Below are 21493 nucleotides of genomic sequence, written 5' to 3'. Positions count from 1 at the left end.
CTATGTTGCCTTGAATTCTTACATTTATGAAAATTATTTTTTGTTCCCTGAATCCAGTTATAATGCAGCAGGCATTGTGGGTAACTGTGTTGTATTGTCTTTTAGGTAATGCTGAATTGAGACATTGGAAAGTTTTAATTTTTGTTCCAGTGAGCCTGATTCTTCTTTTTAAAAGTAGTCTGAAATGTCAGTATACTCATTTGTACAATGTATTTTGAGTTCATAATAATCATTTCCATTATCAAGAATTATTAGTTATTCCCATATGCTTTTGTAATTTAATTTGTATATTTAGCCATATAATCTAAGAACATTTTTCTTTTTTATTACAAAAATCCATATATGCTCATAGTAGAAAATTTAATACAAAAACAAAGTGAAGTTTCACTCAACTCCCCCCCAAGGAATCTTGGGAGCTAAGATAGTTGAGTAGATTTTTAGTGATTTTAGTAGATTTTTATTTCAGCTCTATCCAAGAGAACTTTCTGCAGTGAGGGAAATGTGATGTCTCCCAGCCAGTATGGTACATATGATGTTGAGCGTTTGAAATGTGGCTGGTGTGACTGAAGAACTGAATTCTTTATTTTACTTAATCTGAGGAAACCACGTCATGTGCTTAGTGTCTATTCTATTGGACAGTGCAGCCCTTTTTCTCACTTAGCTCACTGCCAAGTCTCACTATCAAGAACCACAGTGCTATGCATTTTGCAGGTCCTCGTGTTATAATCGTTCTAGTCAGACTTCTTCGCCACAAGGCCACTGGAGAGTCTCTCAGTTAGAATCTGTTATAGATAGTGGCAAGTGAGCAAATTTGGGAAAGAAAAAGAAAATGTGTACTTCAACTTGCTTAACTTCTTTCAACTTCAAACTTCCTTATCCACAGAATGAGGCCAAAAATAATTACAAATTTCATGGGGTGCTTGTGAGCAGTAAATTAGAGTAGAGTGAAAGGTTACTTAAGAGGAATCAGTGAGAGCATTTGGTGAAAAGTGTTATGTCAGTTTAAGGGATCAGTGTTAGATCCACAGGGCAGCACTGGCCCGAGTCCCACAAGTGGAGTCAGAGAGAGGGTGGATCCTTGCTGAAGCTTGGACTTCGGCCCTGGTAATCTGGAGATGGGAGATATGTAAAACCTTCAGCTCAACTCTTCATGTTTAAATAAATTCTAAATGAATTTAGAATTAGCATTTAAGATTTGTATTTGTTTTTCAAGTATTTGGGAGGGTTTTTTCTTTGTTTTCAAAACTAAAATAATTTTTTCTCCCACAGGGTTAGATTTCTTTCCTTTCTTATCAGGAGACAATCAGGTATGTTATATGAAAAAAATTAGTTATTTTAATTGTATATTAAAATATTTAGTTATAATGTGTAGCCAAGAGAAAGAAAATAAACTTCCTTAGGAAATTCAGATTACTATAGTCATACCCATTATTGTTAAGGTTTTAAGAATTTAAATAAAATCCCTTTGTTTCAGCTGTGCCTAAGAATATAGTAAGAACAGTATCTATTTGTTGGTTTCTAGTATTGTTTTATAAGGAAACAGGGCAGTGAGTCATATTGACTGATAAATTTCTTGGCCAAATATTTCCAGAAGAGTAAGAGTATGGACTGTCCTCTTTACTGCTGCTTTGGAGCACGTGCCTCTTTGGAAATATAATTTTAAGAATTGCTTGCAATACAAATTAAAACAAAAAACAATAAAAATTTTATTTTGCTTTTTTCCCCCAGTTTCAGATACAAAAATACCTCTCAAGATCAATTATGTGATCATTACGTAAGGCCATTTGATTTTGCAAAATGTTTTATTGTTTGAGAAACACCAGATACTCAGAATATATTAAATTTAGGACTTTGTTCTGCTGACAAGAAAGTTTATTGATGTCTAATGAGCATTTTGTTCTGTCTTCTGTGTCCCTCCCCAGCATTATAACACCTCCCTTCTTGCCGCGGCCGCAGCAGCAGTTTCAGATGATCAAGACCTCTTACACTCGTCTCGGTTTTTTCCGTATACCTCCTCACAGATGTTTCTTGATCAGTTAAGTGCAGGAGGCAGTACTTCTCTGCCAACCACCAATGGAAGCAGTAGCGGCAGTAATAGCAGCCTTGTATCCTCCAACAGCCTAAGGGAGAGCCACAGCCACCCCGTTGCAAGTAGGAGCAGCACGGACACAGCCTCCATCTTCGGCATCATACCAGACATTATCTCATTGGACTGATTCCTTTGCCCCTGCTGCTCCATCCCCACCCTAGATTAAATGAACTTGGCAGAAAGAAGAGAACTTTGTGCTATGTTTTACCTTATTCTGTTTAGAAAAGTACACAAGCGTGTTTTTTTTCCTTTTTTTAGGGAAAAAATTAAAAGAAATGTACAGAGAACAAAACTATATTTTCAGTTTTACTTTTGTATATAAATCTAAGACTGCCTGTCTGATAAAACACTTGTAAAAAAAACCAAAAAAAGGAAAGAAAAGAAAAAAAGAAAAAAACAAGTACCCACAAACCACCTTCATTTCATTTTTTTCTGGATTCTGAAGAATTTTTTCATCATTTGTCCTCTGGTTTTGGTTTTGTTTTACTTCAATGGCATTATTTTATTTGCAATAACAGAAAAGGAATTGCATGTTTGAAGTTTTAAATTGTGGGCTTTTCTTTGTTGTGGGGAGGGGCCTGGGGGAGATAGTTTTAATTTCTATTTTCTAAAAATGACAGACTTGGATTCTGTTGTGTGTGTGCATATTTTATCCAGCCTTAAGTTATAAATCTCATCTGTCCCACTGCATTCCCTCTGTATTTTCAGGACATAACTCGTGGGTGTATGTCAGTGTGTGTGTCTGTGTGTTTCTTTCTGTCATACTGTTCCTTCTCCCGAGTTTGCATTCAGTTCATAAATCAGTTGCCTGCTTCTTTCAAAGTGCTTTGAAGGTCTTGAACTCACATATGAGCATCTTTATTGACTATCCCAGTTGCATGTTCTCCATCACATATTCGCTCTTTTTTGCTGAATACCCCCTGAGAATATGTTTTAGAGATTGGGATAAAGCTGTCTGGGTAACGAGTAGGCTTAGCAGACCTGTGAATAATACACTTTAGTCTAGTTCTTTCTTCTAAATTTGGATTGCCAGTATTATGTATTAAAACCAAGTCTGTGAACACCTGCTTTTTTGGCCACAGGGTAACAAGTTTTCATGTAAGATCTTCATACCAAAGTAGGAAGTAAAAATAGCTTAGAAAGCCCTGTTGGGTGTCTTGTGCAGCTGACAGAGGTAAGGTTACATCACCTCAAAAAAGAAAGAAAGTCGATTATTCTAAAAGTAAATTCGCTTCAGAAAATACAGTGCACCACACGTCAATCTGTAGAAATCTATTCTCTGATAAATAGTTGAAATTCAAAATGGTCTTGATTCTTAGTCATGTTTACTCTCTGGTTCTGAGTGTACTTATTTTCTTAGCCTGGCTATCTTGTTTATTTTTTCTTTACCTTTTAAAGACAAGCATGACATAGGAAAATCTTTTTTTTTTTTTTTTAGAATTCATGGATTAGTCTGATCTATTCTTATTAATAATGGAACATGTAAATATACTGAAAACTGTTTTTCAGGAGATGAGTGAGGTGTGGAGGGAAGGAAAAGTGGCTCTACTTATGTTCCAAAATCCTCATCAGAGAAGGTATTATGTTCCTCAGGTAATACCTGACGCTGTGGAAATATTTCTTAGCTGATTCAGAGGTTTAGCAGGTTTAACAGAAAAAATAAAGAAGGGGCATAACAATCACCAGTTTTCCAGACTGGATTTTTATGTTACAACGTAAGGTTCTCAGAGTTCTCAGAGTTGATGAAGGACCACCTTTGTGTATCAAATGGTCATTTTAAACCTTGCAGTGGTAACAAAATGACCTGCTTTAATCCAGGTAGAATTCAAGATGGTTGTGTCTGCAGTTGTATGATAAAGTTAATGGTTCTCATGACGGCGTGGCATCTAAAAATAATACCTGTTTTTACAGCATCTCTCTGCCACTAAATTGTTGACTTGAATTTTGAAAAACAAGTTGGTGTTGATATGTATATGTGTGTGTTGTATATATGTATTTATAGACAAGTGTGTGTGAGTGACAAGTGAGTTCTATAGTCTTCCCCTACGCATGTGTATTCCACACATACATGGCTGAGTTATAGTCACTAAACAATTTGCAATAAAAAAAATTCCTTGTCAGTTAAAACAGGAAATAGTTGAGTTTTTAAATGAATCTGGTATTGTGGTGAGTAAACACTTTAAGAACTCTCATTGCCATATTAACTTAGGCTAATATCTAATAGTACAATTTGTGTCTAAATTCAGATTGGAATAGAAATTACTTAAATTGTGGGGAGTTGCCTCTTATTTCACATTGTAATAGGAGATATTTCTATTAATTCAGATACCTAAGGTAAAATGAATTGTTTTGTTTCTTTTTTTTTCTGTCGTTGTTAGTGGTCTCAAAATTCTGATCAATAACTTTGTGTATGATGCTGAATTACAAACTCTTTGAATGATCCAGTTGAAAACCCATCCCTCCACTTTCTTCAGCCCAGTATTGGAGAGGGTTAGTTTCCCTCAGTGTCCGGCATTATACCAACCTAAGGGAAGAACAGGTAATAGGGAGAAAGAAATGTCTGTCTAGTGGCTTTGGTCATGTCTCCACAAGAGAAGCTAACCATTCAGTTGTCTTTTTATTTTAGTTCATTCCACTGTAAGGAGTTTGTTTCCTTCAGTTGTTGATGTTCCACAATGTTGCATTAGTAGTTGCTATCACTCTGTTGGTCTCATGGCCAATATTAGTCAATCAGACTTTCATGATCTATAGTAATTATTAATAGAGTCATGCACTGCATCTTTATCTTCTAAGTTTAAAAAAAAAAAAAAAGCATAGTCATTTCATCTCTTTTTTTCCTTTGCCCACCCTCACTCTCCCACCCATGCCAACATTGACATGCTGTCTGTGGACAAATAGCGATTGTCAGAATCTTTAGGCAGCTTGCCACCATCCCCCTTGCCTTGGTCTTTCATAATAGATGTGCATATGTTTGTGTTTCTGTACAGTACTGTATGTGTATGTGCGTGTATATATGTATATGCTACGCACACATACATCCTTGATAAAATAGCTGTTTGAGTAGCAGGGTTGAAGTGGCTTTCAATTATTTTGTGGGCATTATTGGACACATCTTTTTAAAACAATCTGAACCTTAACCATGCCACACTTGGTTGACTAATTTGTTTTGAGCATTAAAATTTTTCTACTTCTATTAGTTTAGACATTATCACAATTCTTAATTATTACTGACTTAGGAAAGATTCACTTAAGCTTCTGAAAAATGTGATTTCTTGGCAGATTCCTTTGAGTCAAATATCTGAAATTGAATGAAAATATGTCCCAATTTTAAATGATTAATTGTGGAAAGAGCATTGTTTTTAAACAATTCCAGTTTTAAATACATAAAACACTTCAAGATCTTCAGGACTTTAAAGCACATTTGAAATTATTTTAGTGAGAATTTTGTTTTATCAATACCTGTCGAATTCTGTTTTTTAATTTAAAAAACCACAAAGCTTAGATTTCAGAAAGAGGGAGGGAGAATAGCTGGGGGTCCCAGAGTGCGCTGCTGTTAATTGTTCAATTAACAAAGGGGGAAATGTATATAAACAGATATAAAAGTTACCATAAATTCCATGAACTTAAATCTGTGATTCATTGCCTTAAAACTTTCTCTCTTAGAATTTCCATACCGCATGCCAAACCAGTAAAATGGCTTTTAAAAATGTATAGTAGACCGATGTCAGTTTGTATAAAAGTACCAAGTGAAAATATTTATTACATGCATTGGAAAAAAAATTGTTTACCTATTGAATGTTACCTGTTTATGTAGAGCTCTTTAGATGTAATAAAAGAAAAGCCTTCAGTTAATTTGTCTTCTGTAAAATATACTGCCGGGTATACCAGGGGACAGTCCCTGTGAGAAGTGATAATGCTCTGTGCTTCCAAAGCACCTTTGATCCAGAGATTTCAAAGCATGACAAGTAACTAATTGTCTTGCAACATGCTTTGAGGTAAGTAATGAGTATACAGCCATCATTCCCCTTTCTTATGGAAATACGGCCAGCTTTGTAATGAACCACAGTATCTGTTTAGTTTTAAATCTCTTTAATAATCTGCAATTTGAGTACTAAGAGCACTGTGGCCTTTTTTGTAAACAATACTAGGTGCTAGATGAACCAATTGGAATTTCAGGAATGAGCATGAAATCTGGACGTGGGGTAGTGCAAAAGCCTTTCCTGGGGTAGTGCAAAAGCCTTTCCTGGGGTAGAGGTTTAAATAAGAACACGTCGTCGGATCTTAGGATCCTAGCCACCGAACACCCTTAATGAGAAACACTGAGTCCGTGGAGAGGCGCTCCAGGCTCTAATGAGCACTCCACAGCGCTTACGTGTGTTTGGCAAGCTATACTTCACACTCCTGTTAGGCAAATGAGATTAATAAAACTTGCTTTAAAACTATACTGGGACCATTCAGTGACAAAGACAAAAAAAGCCTTTGAGGGAAAGCAGCCTCATTTATTATAGCCCAGAACTTCCTTTTCCTGTCCCATCTAAATCCCAGGTGTCTGCTGTCTAATCCTTGGTATTCCAGATTGGCTGTGCAGGACTTGCTTCCTAATGTCCATGATGAGTTAAAAAGAGAGGTGGGGCTAGACGTGGGAGCTTTGCCTGAAAGTGAAATACAGCAGTTCTCAGGGTGCCAACATCCAAGCAGGACGCAGGTCCATTTACCATGAACGTAATGAAGTTTAAGACCAGGGCCCCTCACTTGCTCTGGCCTCTTCCAGGGTCTTGGGAGCAGCCCTAGCAATCGTGTATTTCTATTTTTGTATTTTTAAAGAAGGCTACCGAGTCGCAGAAACCTCAGACCCCACAAAACTGGGATCTATCTGCCCCTGCCCTGTGTGAACCTAGGCTCCCCAAGACTTCACCCAGCTGGTGTTAGGGCCATTTACTGCCTGCCCCCGACAAAACCCTCCTCCATAGCTCCTAGGAATTCCTGCTCACCCCCACTGACCATTTACACTGTTGGGAAAATGAGCTCTCCTTTCTCAGGACCTCAGTTTGATCAGAAGCCACATGGCATCCTGAGATAGTTGCCTAAAAACTGACTGTTTTGTCCCCTGCAGTTTCCCCTGTGCCTAGCCCTTAGATTTGTGTCTTGTATAACCTCCCAAAAGACACACCACCCCCTTAATTTGGTTTTCTTTTGCTTTAGCCGCTAAGGCACCATTAGACAAAGCCACAGCCCAGAGAGCCCAATTTTGATACATATAAGGATGAAAATCTCTACTTAGAGTTCTGCCCTGCCCCTCCCCTTCCCCAACATGCTGATGTGTGACTCCGGCCCTTTTTAGGGCTGTGCTAACACTGCCAATGGATCCACAAATTTGATGAGCGCACAGGCAGCACCAGCCTGGCACCTCTTGGCTACATAACTCACTTAAAAAGCCACTTGAGCTGCAAGAGCTCCCAGCAAGACCAATACCCCTTCTACTGTTTTCCAGGGCTCTTGCTGTATCGTGGCCATGGCCTGTTAGATCCCTTATTACTTTCCATTAGTCCAGGGGAAATGGCTTGAAGCCACGAGCAATTTGACCCACTTGAGAAGACCATCCAGTCTCATGAGCCTCTCTGATAATAGGCCAGTGGAGAGTTCAAAATTCTGCCAGGAGCATCAGAAAGGGCCTTCTCAAGCTCTGCAAGGCCTCACCGAATGCAACGTGTCACATCTGCTTTCCTTCGGTGTGGGCTGTAAAGGCAGATCACTCTTCCCGCTGCTTAACTGATGCTGCCTTGTTTTAACTTGAGTGTTTTCACCCTATACTCTTTATGAATATCCTGAACTATGTTACCATGTGTTGAGATGGGAATGAGAATTTAAGTGGCCCTGTGCTGCAAGAAATGTTGCCATAGTTTTTTGTTTTTTGATGTTTTAGCTCTTTGCTTGTTGCTATTTCTCAGCTGGCACTGGCTTTATCTTGGAAATGTGGAAGATGGTTCTAGCACCCAGATACGGAATATAGTCATGCACTGCATAATGACATTTCAGTCAACGATGGACCGCATATGTGACAGTGGTCCCATAAAATTAGTACCATATAGCCTTGGTGTGTAGGAGACAATACCATTTAGGTTTGTGTAAGTGCACTCTATGATGTTTGCACGACGACGGAATCGCTCAACGACGCATTTCTCAGAACTATCCTTGTCGTTAAGCAACACGTGACTGTATAGTCTTTTGGTAGCTTGCCCTTTTTAGGAGAAGCACTACCATGGCAACTCAGGATTGAACAGTGCTCTACAGTTTGCAAAGGCCTTTTCAAGTCATTATATAAGACCATCCTCAACAGGCTCCGTGAGGTAAGAAGTAGGACTCCAACGTTAGTGAGGATCCTGAGGCTTTGAGGGGTGAAGTGACTTGCCCAGTCACATAGCTGGGAAATAGTCAGGACTTGGAACCCAGGCCCGACTCCAAATCATAGGCTCTTTCCAGCTGTAAAGGGCTCAACCAATGTACTTACTAACATCAATACAAATCTTTTATTAAAGACATGCTAACACCATGGCTGAAATCATTTCTTTTCATTGCTGAGTTCTCTGCCACAGTCGGGTAATGTCATCTTGCTGCTGTGTTTGCCATCTCCCTAGAGTGTAAGGAACCCTTTCCTTTTTAAAAATCAATCAGTCTGCATTTCCAGGCCCAGGAGGCCCTCCTGTGTTCTCTTCATTCAGTAGTCCCGCACAGGAATCGTGATCTTCCGGATAAATTCATCATACTTCACTTTGCCATTTGGTTCGATATTTGCTTCGCGGAAAAGCTCATCGACTGCAATAAATCACATGAATTTTTCAGTTTGGCTTTAGTGTTACGGTACAGGACATCAAGTTCTTAGGGGCTGGGGCTCTCCAGAGGTCTTCCCTGAGTGTCCCGTGGACTGTTCCCGTAGACGGGGAGGTAAAGCAGTGAATGGAACAGGACAATTCCCCTTCCCCCTTGGAGACCCCGGATTCCATTTTGAGTTAATCGGGCTTTCTGCAGGGGCTGGGGCAGGTACTGGTGAGGAGCATTCAGTCACTGCAGCCACCTTGTGCTTTGTTTTGCTTTGTTTTGTAGAAAATATCTGATCCCTGTGCCTATACTTCCAGAAACCTTTGGCATGGATTTTGCCTTCCACAGCCCACCCTCTCAGCCTCACGGCAGGCAGACACCCTCCACCAGCCCAGGCTTGGCCTGCCCTGGCCGGCCTGCCTTCCTCCCCACTTCGGCATTCCCTACCACCCCCACCCCAAGAGGGGACTTAGCGACAAGTGGTGTCTGCCACCATCACCTCTTTTTTTTAAAGTGTTTGTTTTGGGAGTGGAGGTAGTATGAGAGAAAATAAATTCAACTCTGTCTAAAGTTAAAGTGTACAAAACTGCCATTGTTCTCTGACATTGCTCAAGAAAAATCACATTTGCTTGTTTCTTCTGGTTCTGGATTCCTGAGACAAAATACTAGCTTGTCCCAGGCGTTGGCAGGAAAAGCCTTCTCAGCTCACACATCTCCACAGTGGCCCCTCGGGGCCAACCCATCTTTGGGTCTTTGGACCATCCTCGCTGTCATGCAAAACCGTCTCACAGCCCTGTGTTAACCTCGCTGCCCCTGGACATCAACACATAATTCTGGGCAGTTGGAGAATACCCCGTGAGTCTCTGCTTCACCGTCCTCTGAATGCAATTCCTGTACTCCGTGCCTGAGCTGATGGCAGTTCTGAGTCTTTTTAGAAGGTGGAGGAGACTGTAATTTGTCTTATTTCACGGGGAAGCTTCTACCCACAGCCACTTGATTAAAACTGTCCCTGTGGACAGGTCCAATGCCCGCTCCAGTGCCAACCACTGCAGCCTCCTCCGGTCCAGAAGAGGGGCAGCACCTCTTAGCCCGGTGCTGGGTCCTGATGATGGCTTCCGGGTAGAACGGCACTTCCCTCTGTGAACCCATAAAGGACCGGGCTGCAAAAGTCAGCCTTTCCCAGGCCTCGGAAGGGAGGCCTTCCCAGCAGCCGTCTCCAGCTGCTCCAAGGATGCTTTGTAATAAAATTAAAGGTTTTCTTTCAATCACCCAAGGTAAAGGATTCCTACTTCTAGTATCATCTTTCTGTCTCCCACAGCAAGAGGAAGGGAAATCGGCCTCCCTGCCTGTCTGGGACACATTGCTAGTTTCTTTAATGGTTAAACAAATGAGAGATGCGTGGGTTTAGGGGCTGTGGTATTGCTTTAGCCAGAGATCATTAACTGTAAGAACGAAGGCCCCAGCTGGCCCTCTCAGCTAACTCTCCACCTGGTACATAAAAGGCCAAGCGGTGTCCTCAGAGTCTGGGAGGGAAGGAGAGCCTGTTTCCCCATTCACGTAAAGCAGCCACGGTGAAAGCTGAGCTGGTGAGAGCTGCTAGCCTGAAACAGTGGGGAGAGCGCGTGGCATCTGCCTTCTGGAGCGCTGTTTGTAAATGCTTTGCGCTGTGCCTTTGTGACTGCAGATAAAGTCCAAGCAGACTGCTTCATAGAATGTTAGCTCTTGGAGGGACCTGAGCGATTGTCTGCTGTAACCTCATTTCCCAAGGAGAAAACTGAGGAGGGTGAGAGAGGTTAAGAAACTCATCTGAGGGCCCCCAGAAGGAGGGGGAGCCAGGATTCAAGTCTAATTCAAACCACAACCTTGTAACCTCTCCACTGATCTGTTGTGACTTAACCCAAGGCTAAAGGCCCATCATCATTGAAGCCTTTTTCCTCCACCCACTTATGTCCTACACCAGCCCTCCCATCCCAACTACAGACAAGCCCAGGGGCCTAACTAGAAATCCCGGCCTCTTGGGTTGGTGGGTGTGGACTCCGGCAGCAACTTGCGGCAGCTGGGGCAGGGCCGAGGAACCGGTTAGCCAGGCAGGCTGGAAGAACACCGGCAAATGGCCCAGCACTGAGGTCGCCCTTTCCCATGTATAAAGGGCTTTCCCAGAAGACCCAGGCTGCTGGTCCTGCTCTGAGGCAGGAAGGCATGCTGGGCTGCTGGAAGGTGCGAGACAAAGGCCCCCTGGTAGGGTTCTGTGACCAGCAGTCCCGGCAAAGGCCACCATGGACACCCCTTCTGGAAGAGCTCCTAGTGCTGGCTGAGCCATGAGGAAAGGGGCCAATGTAGCACCTGAGTTTGGAAACTCTTGGCATCAGCAGCAAATTCAGAAGACAGTTGTGGGGAGGAGATGAGCCTGAGATGGGCTAGGGGCGGGCAAGTGTCTAACTGACCTGCATTCGGCTCCTAGCATGACTACTTGTAAGCCCCACACTTCACCTGTTTGTTTACCAGTATAAGGGGGGCACTAGTGCTCCCAGGGGTGCCATAAGCACTAAATGTTGGCCCACAGTGAAAGTTTAAACAGAGTGATGCCCAAGTGGACCCTAGCTGGGTTTCCCCAGGCCGTTCCTTCTCCCTGCTGACTTCTCCACTGTCAGCCAACCCCAAAGCCCCTTAGTTCTCCCCCCTGGCTCCAGTCCAGAGTTCACCCACCTCAACCGACATCCAGTTGCAGCCTCCAGAGCACGCATCAAATGTGGTATCTGCACAATCCTGGTGGCATGGATTGGGCTTTGCTGTCCTCCCCCCAACTCCCTAATCCTCTCCTGCTACTGGGATAGATGGACCCATGCCATTACCTTCCTTGTGGGTGAGCTTCTCCCCAAGTTGCATGAGTTTTGACCGCAGCTCGGACGCCATGATGTAGCCTTTCTTCTCCTTGTCTGCCATCAACATGGCCAATAGAATTTCTTTCTTTGGGTCCTCTTGTTTGATTTGCATGTGCATAACGGTCAGGAAAGTGGAGAAATCCAGCTCTCCATTTCTGTCTAGGAAACCCCCAAACACAGCAGAGTGAGCAGGGAGGAAAAGGCTCTGCTTGGGGAAGCCAACTGGCCTTCTGCCCAAGCCTTCATGACCAGCTCAAAGGCCACCTAATTCAAGAGGCGCCATGATGGTGGCACAGGTCATGGTGAAGAGGCTGCAGCCCTCTGAGTTCCCACCACGGATACACTTCATTTAATCCTCCCAACAATCCTCAGAGACCATCATCTCATTTTGCCCACGAAGGAGGCAGCAGCTCAGAGTGTGGAGTCATTTCACAGAGAGTGGTCAGATCAGGATGGAGAACCACCTCCTCTGCTCTCTTCTGGCTGCTTCTCTCCTGCCCTGAATTAGAGGGAAGTACATCTTTGTGTCCATCGCCCTTGGCGGCCACTGCAGCACATCCACCAAGATAAACGGGTGACCCCACTGGGGGCCTCCAGCGCCAGTCCCAGCTGGGCTGTTCACCTGTCTTTCCCCTCACTGCAGCCTCCACCCTAGGCTGCCCAGTCTGTGCCCCTCCTCCGAGCTAGCCTGGGGACCTGGCCAGGCTACAACTGCAGGAAAGAGCTTCCCCTGACCACAACTTCCTGTTTGGAGGAGACAGAAACCAAAGGAAACCACCACCCCTTCGCAGCTGGAAGCGGGGATCTCAGTTGCTGAACGCCCCACCAGCGGGCTCCAGCCTCCGGAGGCCCGCCCCAGCCCGCCAGGCCTGCGCCAGGAGCGGCTCCCAGCACTGCTGCAGGCTCACTCTGACGGGACCTCAGGACAACCCTGGCAGGTGGTGGACCCATCCGAGAGGAGGAAACTGAGGTCCAGAGACTGAGAAGTCGCCTCTGGGCTCCAGGTCAATTGCTCTTTCCAGGCTGCCCCCTTCCTCTGGGCCCGTCTTTCCTTCCTAAGCTACCAATGCAAACAGCCACCGCAGCCTCTGACACCCCTCCCTTTTTCTTCTCAAAAAAAACACACAACTTGTTTGTTTCTGGTTATAAAAGTCCTATATATTCCCCTTGTCAAAAACAGGAAACAACAATAAAGGGAATGAAAATCACCCATAACCCCACGACCAGAGAGAACCTCTTGGGAAGTTTTGGGTGGGTTTCCCTCCACATTTTTTCTCAGAGTATCGTGTCGTTTTTAGGTCAGTCTTTGAAATTAGAAGAATTGAGTTCCACTGGCTTAATTAAGCACTCGGGCCAGGTACCTAACGACTCTGAACCTTGACCTCTACCTGTAAGCAGGGACTCGGGTAGCGCCTACTTCATAGGGGTTGAGCCAAGCACAGGACAAATCCTCCATCCAGGGAAACTGTTCTGTCGGAACAACACGGGGATGGCCGTGGGCACTGCCTTCACCGCGGGTTTGCGCTAACCTCGTGGAATGCCGCGACCCCAGGGTCCTCTGGGAGAGGGGGTGTCAGCGATCGCCGTGAGGACTCAAGGCAGCCGAGCGATGCACGAGCCAGTGAGCTCTGCACACTCCTCAAACTTCCCAGCTCTTCACACCCCACGGCTGGGCCCCTGGGCAGGACCACAGCTGCCGGCTCCGGGCCCACCCACCAGCCCAGGCGGCTGCTTCCCCAGCGCCGGGCTCCGCGCCCGCCCGCCGGCGCACTCACCCAGCCCGTGCGTCTGCAGGTGCCGCTGCACCTCCCCCGGCGTCGGGCTGGCCCCCAGGCACCGCATCACCAGCAGGAGGTCAGTGGCTTTTATCTTGCCCCGCTGCTGCTTGTCGTACAGGGAGAAGCATTCCTTGTAGTCTGCACGGCCCAGAGGGAGAATTGGGAGAATCATTCGCTCTCCACCCGCGCGCCACCGGCCCAGACCTCTCCCTCCTCCCTCTGCTCCCTCCGCCTCTCCTCCTCCCTCCTAGGCTTGCCAGATTTGGCAAATAAAAATACAGAACTGCCAATTTAAATTGAATTTCAGATAAACAATGAATACGTTTTTAGTATAAGTATGTCCAAAATTTTGCCTGGGATATACTTATCAAAAAAAAGTATTTGTGTGTATCTGGAATTCAGATTTAACTGGGTGCCCTGTATTTCCTCTAGCAACCCTATTCCCCTTGCCTCCTCCCTCTCTCTCCCCCTTCCTGCTCCTTCCTCCTTCCTTCTCTTTCTCTCCCTTCTCTCCCCTCCCACAACCGAGGAAAACCACAGGAAGGCTCTCTCAGGCCAGGGAGACCAGATGCCCAGGGGACTTTAGCAAAGACCATTTATGTGGAAAAGGGGAATAATAATGCCCCTGGGTTACTGAGAGGACCAGAAATCCCCTCTGGGAGGACGTGGCAGAGAGTGGCTCTCGTATGTGGTGACAGTTATTATCACAACTGCGGGCACTTCTCAGTCCATTGCTCCAGCCCCTAGCCTGCAGGCTGCTGAACTCTCAAGCTGCCCTCTGACACAAGGCCTGGCCTGTCCTCGGGGACATCAAGGGGTACTGCGCTCTGATGGGATCTGGCTTGCTGGTCTCCCAAACCCTTTCTCCCTTGGTGGAGATGAAATGGCTGCCAGAGCTAAGCCTCTGGATCCACAGTCTCATGGCCCAGCCGAGCTCAGCATCCCCCTGCATCTCCATCCCCGCCTCCCAGCCCTGCAGGCACGGAGGCCAGCTGGGAGCTCCCCAAGATAACAGGACATCCCCCCAGCCCCCCCCCCCCCCCCGACACCCACCCAGAGAGTCTGACCAGGGTGGGGCTGCCATCAGAACAGGTCAAAAGCTCCCGGGTGACTCTCCTTTAGTCCCCGAGGCCCACAGGGTGGAGCTGCTGCTTGAGTCCCACCTGGAGACCTGCGGGGCCTGCACGGGGGCGTCTCAGCACCCTGCTCTCTGCTGCTTCTCACACCACCAAGGTGGTTCCTCAGAGGCCTGGACCAGCAGCCCCTTAGCTCATAACAACAACAAAAACAACAAGGACAGCTCACACTACTGAGCACTTTGCCCCAGGCCCTTGTGTAATCTTGAGTGCCCTCTGCTGTGTCCCTTTATTGTTCCCATTGTGCAGATGAGGCAGTGAGGGCTGAGGCAGCTGAGCACCTCCCCTGGGCAGCCTTGCTCCTGAGGCGAGCTCTGCCCAAGGCCACACTGGATCCTCGATTCCCAGGCAGAGGGCAGCAGAGTGGGTGAAGGGAGGGAGGAAACCCCCAACGACCCCCTGCCCCCCAAACCAGGCCTAGGGCCCCTTCCTATTCCCTAGACAAGGCCTCTCCTGGCAGCCTAGGAGTGCAGGGGGGTTGCTAATAAAAAGTCGGCCAGGGCTGGCCCAATGGCATAGTGGTTTGTTTTGTGTGCTCAGCTTCCATCGCCCAGGGTTTACGGGTTTGGATCCCGGGTGCAGACCTATGCACTGCTCATCAAGCCATGCTGTGGCAGCACCCCACATACAAAATAGTGGAAGACTGGCATAGATGTTAGCTTAGAGACAATCTTCTTCACCAAGAAACAAAAGGCCAGCCGGCCCAATGGGGTTTAGAGACAATTTGCTGCCTTTGTGCTGGTGGAGAGTTTGAAGGGGAAGACCCTCCCCCTTCTAGTTTCAAAGAATCCAGAGCCTGGGCTTCAGGAGGGGCAGACCACAGACAGGACCCAGTGGCAGGGGCTGGAGTGGCCCAGGGTCAGCAGGTCAGGGCCTGGCCTAAGACCCCACTTTGGTTTCTGCAAAACCCAATTCTTTCCAAGAGGAACCAGCACCAGCGGAGCCATCACCTGACATCAGGGGGACAGAGGGGGGCCACTGTGCATGCAGGGCTTAAACTCAGCTCTCCCCCACTGTGTCCCTCCTGGGGACCTCTCAAGGGTACCCCACCTTGTCTCCTGTCTGGGTTTGCGCCTGGGCGAGGAGTGGGCCCACTGCCCTCCTGAGGCCTTGTCCTGTGACGGTTGTGCTAGAAGGTGGCCATCCCACCCTGGGGGCCTGGAACTACAGGTGGGCAAACTGCCCCCTCCCACGTGCCCCATCAGGACCTGGGGCGCATGGCCTCTGACATCAGCAGGGCCGGGGTCAAACGGAGGGCCACTTCCTAACGAGCTGCTACATAGAGCACACTGTGTCTTCCTACCTGACAAACACACCATTTAGGGTCCTGGGCGGCCAGATCTGAACTTGGGATTCCAGCGCTGGAACAGAAGACTGGGCTGTTCTCTCCATCCGCCCAGCCCCGCACACCTCCTGTCCCCTTCCGGCCTTCTCTCCTGATAGGTCGGCCATCTAGCATCCTATATATTTTACTGCTTTCCTTTGTTGCTCCCCTCCCTGGAATGTGACCCCCCCAAGAGGGCCGGGATTTGGCTATTGTGTTCTCTGCTGCATCCTGAATGCCTAGAACTGGGCTGGCAGGAAGAAAGGACTCATAGATTTGTTGAATGACAGAATAAATTGGGTTAAATGAATTGGATTAAAAATTCTTGCTAGATGGTACTGGTACAAAAACAGATGCAGAGATCAATGGAACAGAATTGAAAGCCCAGAAATAAAACCACACATCTATGGACAGCTAATCTTCAGCAAAGGAGCTGAGGGCCTACAATGGAGAAAAGAAAGTCTCTTCAACAAATGGTGCTGGGATAACTGGACAGCCACATGTAAAAGAATGAAAATCAACCATTCTTTTTCACCATTTACTAAAATAAACTCAAAATGGATCAAAGACCTAAAGATTAGGCCTGAAACAATAAGTCTGCTAGAAGAGAATATCTGCAGCACACTCTTTGCACCATCACATCAGCTTCAAAAGAATCTTTTCAGACACCATAACCCCTCACGAGGGAAACAATAGAAAGAATAAACAAATGGGACTTCATCAGGCTAAAGAGCTTCTTCAAGGCAAGGGAAAACAGGATTGAAACAAAAAAACAGCCCACTAATTGGGAAAAAATATTCACAAGTTATTTATCCGACAAAGGGTTAATCTCCGTAATATACAAAGAACTCACACAACTCAACAATAAGAAATCAAATAACCCAATTACAAAATGGGCAGGGGACATGAACAGACATTTCTCCAAAGAAGATATACGGATGGCCAATAGACACATGAAAAGATGCTCATCATCACTAATCATCAGGGAAATGCAAATCAAAACTACACTAAGATATCACCTTACATCTGTTAGAATGGCAAAAATATCCAAAACCAAGAGTGACAAATGTTGGAGAGGCTGTGGAGAAAAGGGAACCCTCATACACTGTTGGTGGGAATGCAAACTGGGGCAGCCACTATGGAAAACAGTATGGAGATTCCTCAAAAAGTTAAGAATAGAAATACCTTATGACCCAGCCATCCCACTACTGGGAATCTATCCTAAGAACCTGAAATTAGCAATTCCAAAAGTTCCATGCACCCCTATGTTCATTGCAGCATTATTCACAATAGCCAAGTCATGGAACCAACCTAAGTGCCCAGCAACTGATGATTGGATAAAGAAGATGTGGTATATATATACAATGGAATACTACTCAGCTATAAAAAAGGACAAAGTCGTCCCACTCACAACAACATGGATGGACCTTGAGGGTATTATGTTGAGTGAAATAAGCCAGAGAGAGAAAGACGAACTCTGTATGACTCGACTCATAGGTGGTAGTTAGCATATGGACAAAGAGAACTGATCGGTGGTTGCCAGGGGAAAAGAGGATGGGGGGAGGGCACTAGGGGTGAAGTGGTGTACCTACAACATGACTAATAATGATGTACAACTGTAATTTCACAAGGATGTTAACTTTTATAACCTTAATTTAAAAAAAATGATAAAAAAAAAAAATTCTTGCTAGGTCTTCCCTTTCAAGATGCAAATACTCCGGGGCAAGAAAGAGCTCTCCCTGGGGCCTGGGATAATGGGCTGTCGAAGGTTTAACACCTGGCTCTGATGACACATGTATATGAGTTTATTATAAATTTTATAGACATAAGGGATGTGTAGCACACAATTCACAAATAATAATAAAATATGCAATAGTCTGCATTATAAATTCCATCTAGCCAATTGATGATCACAAGCGAGTTGTATCTGTTGCCAACCTACAGTTTTCAATTTTCTTTTTTTTTTTTTAGGAAGATTAGTCCTGAGCTAACATCTGTTGCCAATCCTCCTCTTTTTGCTGAGGAAGACTGGCCCTGAGCGAACATCTGTGCCCATCTTCCTCTACTTTATATGTGGGACGCCTGCCACAGCATGGCTTGACAAGCGGTGTATAGGTCCACACTCGGCATCCGAACCCACGAACCCTGGGCCTTGGAAGCAGAACATGCGAACTTAACCACTGCGCCACCGGGCCAGCCCGCCAACCTATAGTTTTGATTCAATCATGATTTGCCCAATGACGTTGCATGCCAAAGAATGCACCTCTTTTCCTAATGAATGAATATTGTAATTAAATCTCATAAGTGATCTTCTGTTAAACTATTTCTCACCCTTGTACAAATTATATTCATTAAACCAAAGCCTCTTTAAAATCTTCAGCACTGCTGATTGCAATAGGACTTTTTTTTTTGTATAGATGCAGGATTGGAATATTGTTTGATTTTATGTTATGTAATAATGACTAATTTTAACAATCAGCTCGCAAAATTCCTAAAACTGTACCACTGGGCTGGCGCTAGCTAGAGCAGGCTGGCCCCAGCACAGAGCTCCACGACCCAGAGTCAGGTGCATGACTGACATCACCCTCTTTGTCCCTTGCTCACAACAGCCTGGGGAGGGAGTGTCACCCCCACTTGACAGATGAGAAAACTGAGGCTCAGGGTGAGTGGATCCCAGGCCCGCGGCCTCTGAGGCCCCTGTTCTTCCCACTCGAGCAGGCCGCCCCTGCCCAGTCCTTCATCAGCCACTTTCTTGATGTCAGATACTGGGATACAAAGGGATGCTTACCTTCTTCCCTTCCGAGGTCTTCAGGGGCCCCAGGAGGGAGGGCCAGGGGACCTCAGAACCAGGCGTGGGTTGGGGGACACTGAGGCTGACAGGTAGACTCCAGCCCTGAGACCCACTCAGTCCTGCCTTGAGACCTGGGCAGGAGAGGCCCCTACCCTAGGCCTGGTGTTTTAAACGTCCCTGCTCTGGCCCTCCTCTTGGCGTGAGGATATCAAGGGGTCTATGCAGAGGTGCCCACCTGGAGCCTGCAACTCGCTCACCTACTCTCCCTTCTAGACAAAGCTCTGGGTGCCGAGAACTCTGGAATCCCTGCCCAAGTAACCCTGAGCCCACCTGGGCTCTGTTGAGCCTCCCCTGGTCCAGAGCAGGGCCCCTGAGTTCTGGGTAACCCAGTTCTTTCCCCTTGGCCTTTGGAAAGAGAACAATGCACTGTGTGAAACTGAAGCCTGCTTGGGAGCCAGCAGGTTAGGGGACTCGGAATAAAGTGTTCCGAACACCAAAAGTAGGCTTGATGTCAGGGCAGAGGGACCTCAGAGACCATTTAAGCTGATGCCCCCACTTTACAGATGGGGAGACTGAGGCCCAGAGAGCAGAAGTATCGCGCCTGGGGGTGCAGACCTGGGCTCTTCTCTCTATTTTAGCCCGAAGCTCCCTTCTTTTGTTTGGCCCTTGGCCATAGCCAGTTAATGGTGTCTCTCACCATCTCCTATTCCCATCCGCCCCCAAATCCATCTGTCAGGTTCTGGAGGAAAAATTTAGCGAGCTCTCCTCTCACCTCCCACCCCATCATGTGTCAGTCACACTGCCACATGTAATACCAGCATTTCTACCTCGGAGCCTTACCCCACTCCCTCCCCCCGCAGAGCCGGCCCCTTGCCTGTGGGTGGGCCCAGCTCTCCCACCAGCCGTCTCCTTCCCACCAACAAAAAAAAACGAGCAGAGCAAATTGCCTAATGAGACCCATATTTTGCTGTGAGTTGCTAATTAAGGAGCAAACCCAACCTACCATTAATTTGGTCCTGGGAAAGAAACTTGGCCTGCAGCAGAGAGAGGAAAACAGTCAGGGAGGGCCTCGTGAAGGCGCCCCTCCCTCCCCCATCCCGGGTCAGCCGAGCGGGGTGACACAGACCCTCCATTACCATCGTGGAGCCTCTGGCTGCCACCCTGGGCTCGCTGCTCCCAGAAGCGCCTTCCCGGTTCCCCTTCCTCCCGGCTTCAAGTCGAAAGTCCGCCAAGCTGGGTGGAGGCCCCAGTAATAAATCCGCGGCTGCCATGGAGACCAGGCCCAACGCCAGGGGTCAGATTCCAGCTTCCGTGCACAGCTGATGCCCGGCCACCGCCTGGGCCAAGCAGCAGGTTGGAGTTTGAGAAAACGGGGCTGCAGAAGGGCTCCCCCCGGACCACTCCTGCATCGGCAAGCTGAGGCTCTGTAGCAAGCGGATTAGCGCCCTTGTTCCTTCCTGGGAGCCCTCCGTGGACACGGAGAGGAGATCGGTGACACAGAGAAAGGGGGCCCGGGCCGGGGCTGCTCCTGGGCTCTGCCCTGGGCCTTAGGGGGCCTTTCTTTCTCTCCTGGGACTAAGATGGAAAGCTGACAAGCTCCTACTATGTGTCGGGCCCTTTGCACACTGTCTTATCAAAGGCTCATCACACACCGTCTTGCAGCTGGGAAGGAAACCCCGCTGCCAGGGCACGGCCCCGGGACAGAGGCCTCCACCGACAAAGCCTTGGGGTGCAGTATGTAGTGGGGACACAGGCTTTGGTGCTCACAGGCTGGATTCAGTCCTTCCCCTCACGCCCGTGTGCTGAGTGGCCTTGGGGCATCATTTCACCGCTCTGAGCCTCAGTTTCCTCGCCAGGCCTCATCACAGGGCTGTGGAGAGAATCAAAGGGCCAGCGCACAGTCGGTTCTCAACATGTGTCAATTCCCTGCCCCCTCCGGGGACCCTGGGGGTGGCGGTGGGGGTCGGGTGGGTGCCTGCGCCGGGGTCTCAGGCCGCACAGCCCGCTGCCCAGGGGCTTGCAGGGAGGCCTCTTAGGTTTCTTTCCCGGGCCAGGAAGGCTCCTTCTCTTCCTCTCCCTGTTCTCCCCACCGCAGCCCCCACCCCTTCCGCAGAAACCGCCTCCTCCCGTTTCCTCAGTGGTTTGTGCGCCCTCCCGACCCCGGAAGTGAGGGTAGGGTGGGGCGTTCCCTAGAGCTGCTGCCATGGCCCGCTGGGTTCTCGCCCTCCACCTCCCTGTCCACAGCTCACCGCCTTGTCTGTGGGGCTCCAATCCAGGCTCCGCCCACTTTGGTAAGACCGGCTTGTATGGCCGCACAGGTTGTGCCCTACACAAGGGTTCCTGGCTCAGGTGACCCGTGGGTCCTGGGAAGGGCCGCACGTGCCCAGAGGAAAAGGGGCCTCTTGCTAATTTGTACAAGGCACGTGACGGGCGGAGCCTGCCTTTGGTCCATTCTGCCTCCCTCCTTTCCTGATCACCTCCACGTGGAAGGTTCTCTTCCCCCCCAAATCGTGTCTCCTGCGTCACCTCTTCATACCTGTTTCTAGACCCAGAGAATTTCAGCCGGAGGATTCTGAGCCCTCTCCGTGGGGCTGAGAAAAGGAAGGGCTGGCCAGGGTACAGGGGAGGAAGAGAGGTTCTCCACACAGCCGTGGGGGAGAAGAAGTGAAGGAAAGTC

General features: G+C 47.4%; 2 protein-coding genes across 7 annotated transcripts in view; one reads left to right on the top strand and one right to left on the bottom strand.

Annotated features, from left to right (window-relative positions):
• Window positions 1–5941, top strand: part of PIAS1 (protein inhibitor of activated STAT 1) — a 113671-nt gene extending 107730 nt beyond the window's left edge. The window contains exons 13-14 of the mRNA XM_008539581.2: window positions 1270–1307; window positions 1923–5941. Of these exons, the coding sequence (XP_008537803.1) occupies window positions 1270–1307; window positions 1923–2216 (332 nt within the window). The 3' untranslated portion in view covers window positions 2217–5941. The remainder of the gene's footprint in view (window positions 1–1269; window positions 1308–1922) is intronic.
• Window positions 5942–8593: 2652 nt separating this feature from the next.
• Window positions 8594–21493, bottom strand: CALML4 (calmodulin like 4). Of its 6 annotated transcripts, XM_070622717.1 has the most exons (7): window positions 21353–21492; window positions 19953–20686; window positions 19820–19850; window positions 18814–18947; window positions 14729–14834; window positions 13563–13703; window positions 8594–8902 (listed from the first exon to the last, which is right to left on the bottom strand). In XM_070622717.1, the coding sequence occupies exons 2-7, from the start codon at window positions 20085–20087 to the stop codon at window positions 8805–8807; spliced, it is 645 nt and encodes a 214-aa protein (XP_070478818.1). In that variant the 5' UTR covers window positions 20088–20686; window positions 21353–21492; the 3' UTR covers window positions 8594–8804. The 6 variants fall into 6 exon arrangements, with proteins under 6 accessions (XP_070478818.1, XP_070478824.1, XP_070478832.1 ...); XM_070622723.1 differs by lacking the exons at window positions 14729–14834; window positions 18814–18947 and adding an exon at window positions 11758–11946 and having other exon boundaries at window positions 21353–21493; XM_070622731.1 differs by lacking the exons at window positions 14729–14834; window positions 18814–18947; window positions 21353–21492 and adding exons at window positions 11758–11946; window positions 21066–21223.

This window comes from Equus przewalskii, chromosome 1 (genome assembly GCF_037783145.1).
Source record: "Equus przewalskii isolate Varuska chromosome 1, EquPr2, whole genome shotgun sequence".
NCBI lineage: Eukaryota > Metazoa > Chordata > Mammalia > Perissodactyla > Equidae > Equus > Equus przewalskii.
The sequence above is the reverse complement of the archived record's forward strand: the minus strand, read 5'-3'. Positions and strand labels throughout refer to the sequence as shown.

Excerpts from the sequence above, each read along its gene's own strand:
- CALML4 (XM_070622717.1), bottom strand. The coding sequence starts at position 20,087 with ATGGCAGCCGCGGATTTATTACTGGGGCCTCCACCCAGCTTGGCGGAC. Across the intron at positions 19,851-19,952 it reads CAGCCAGAGGCTCCACGATG|GCCAAGTTTCTTTCCCAGGA; the intron begins GTAATGGAGGGT and ends TCTCTGCTGCAG. Across the intron at positions 8,903-13,562 it reads CCTGCAGACGCACGGGCTGG|TCGATGAGCTTTTCCGCGAA; the intron begins GTGAGTGCGCCG and ends GATTTATTGCAG.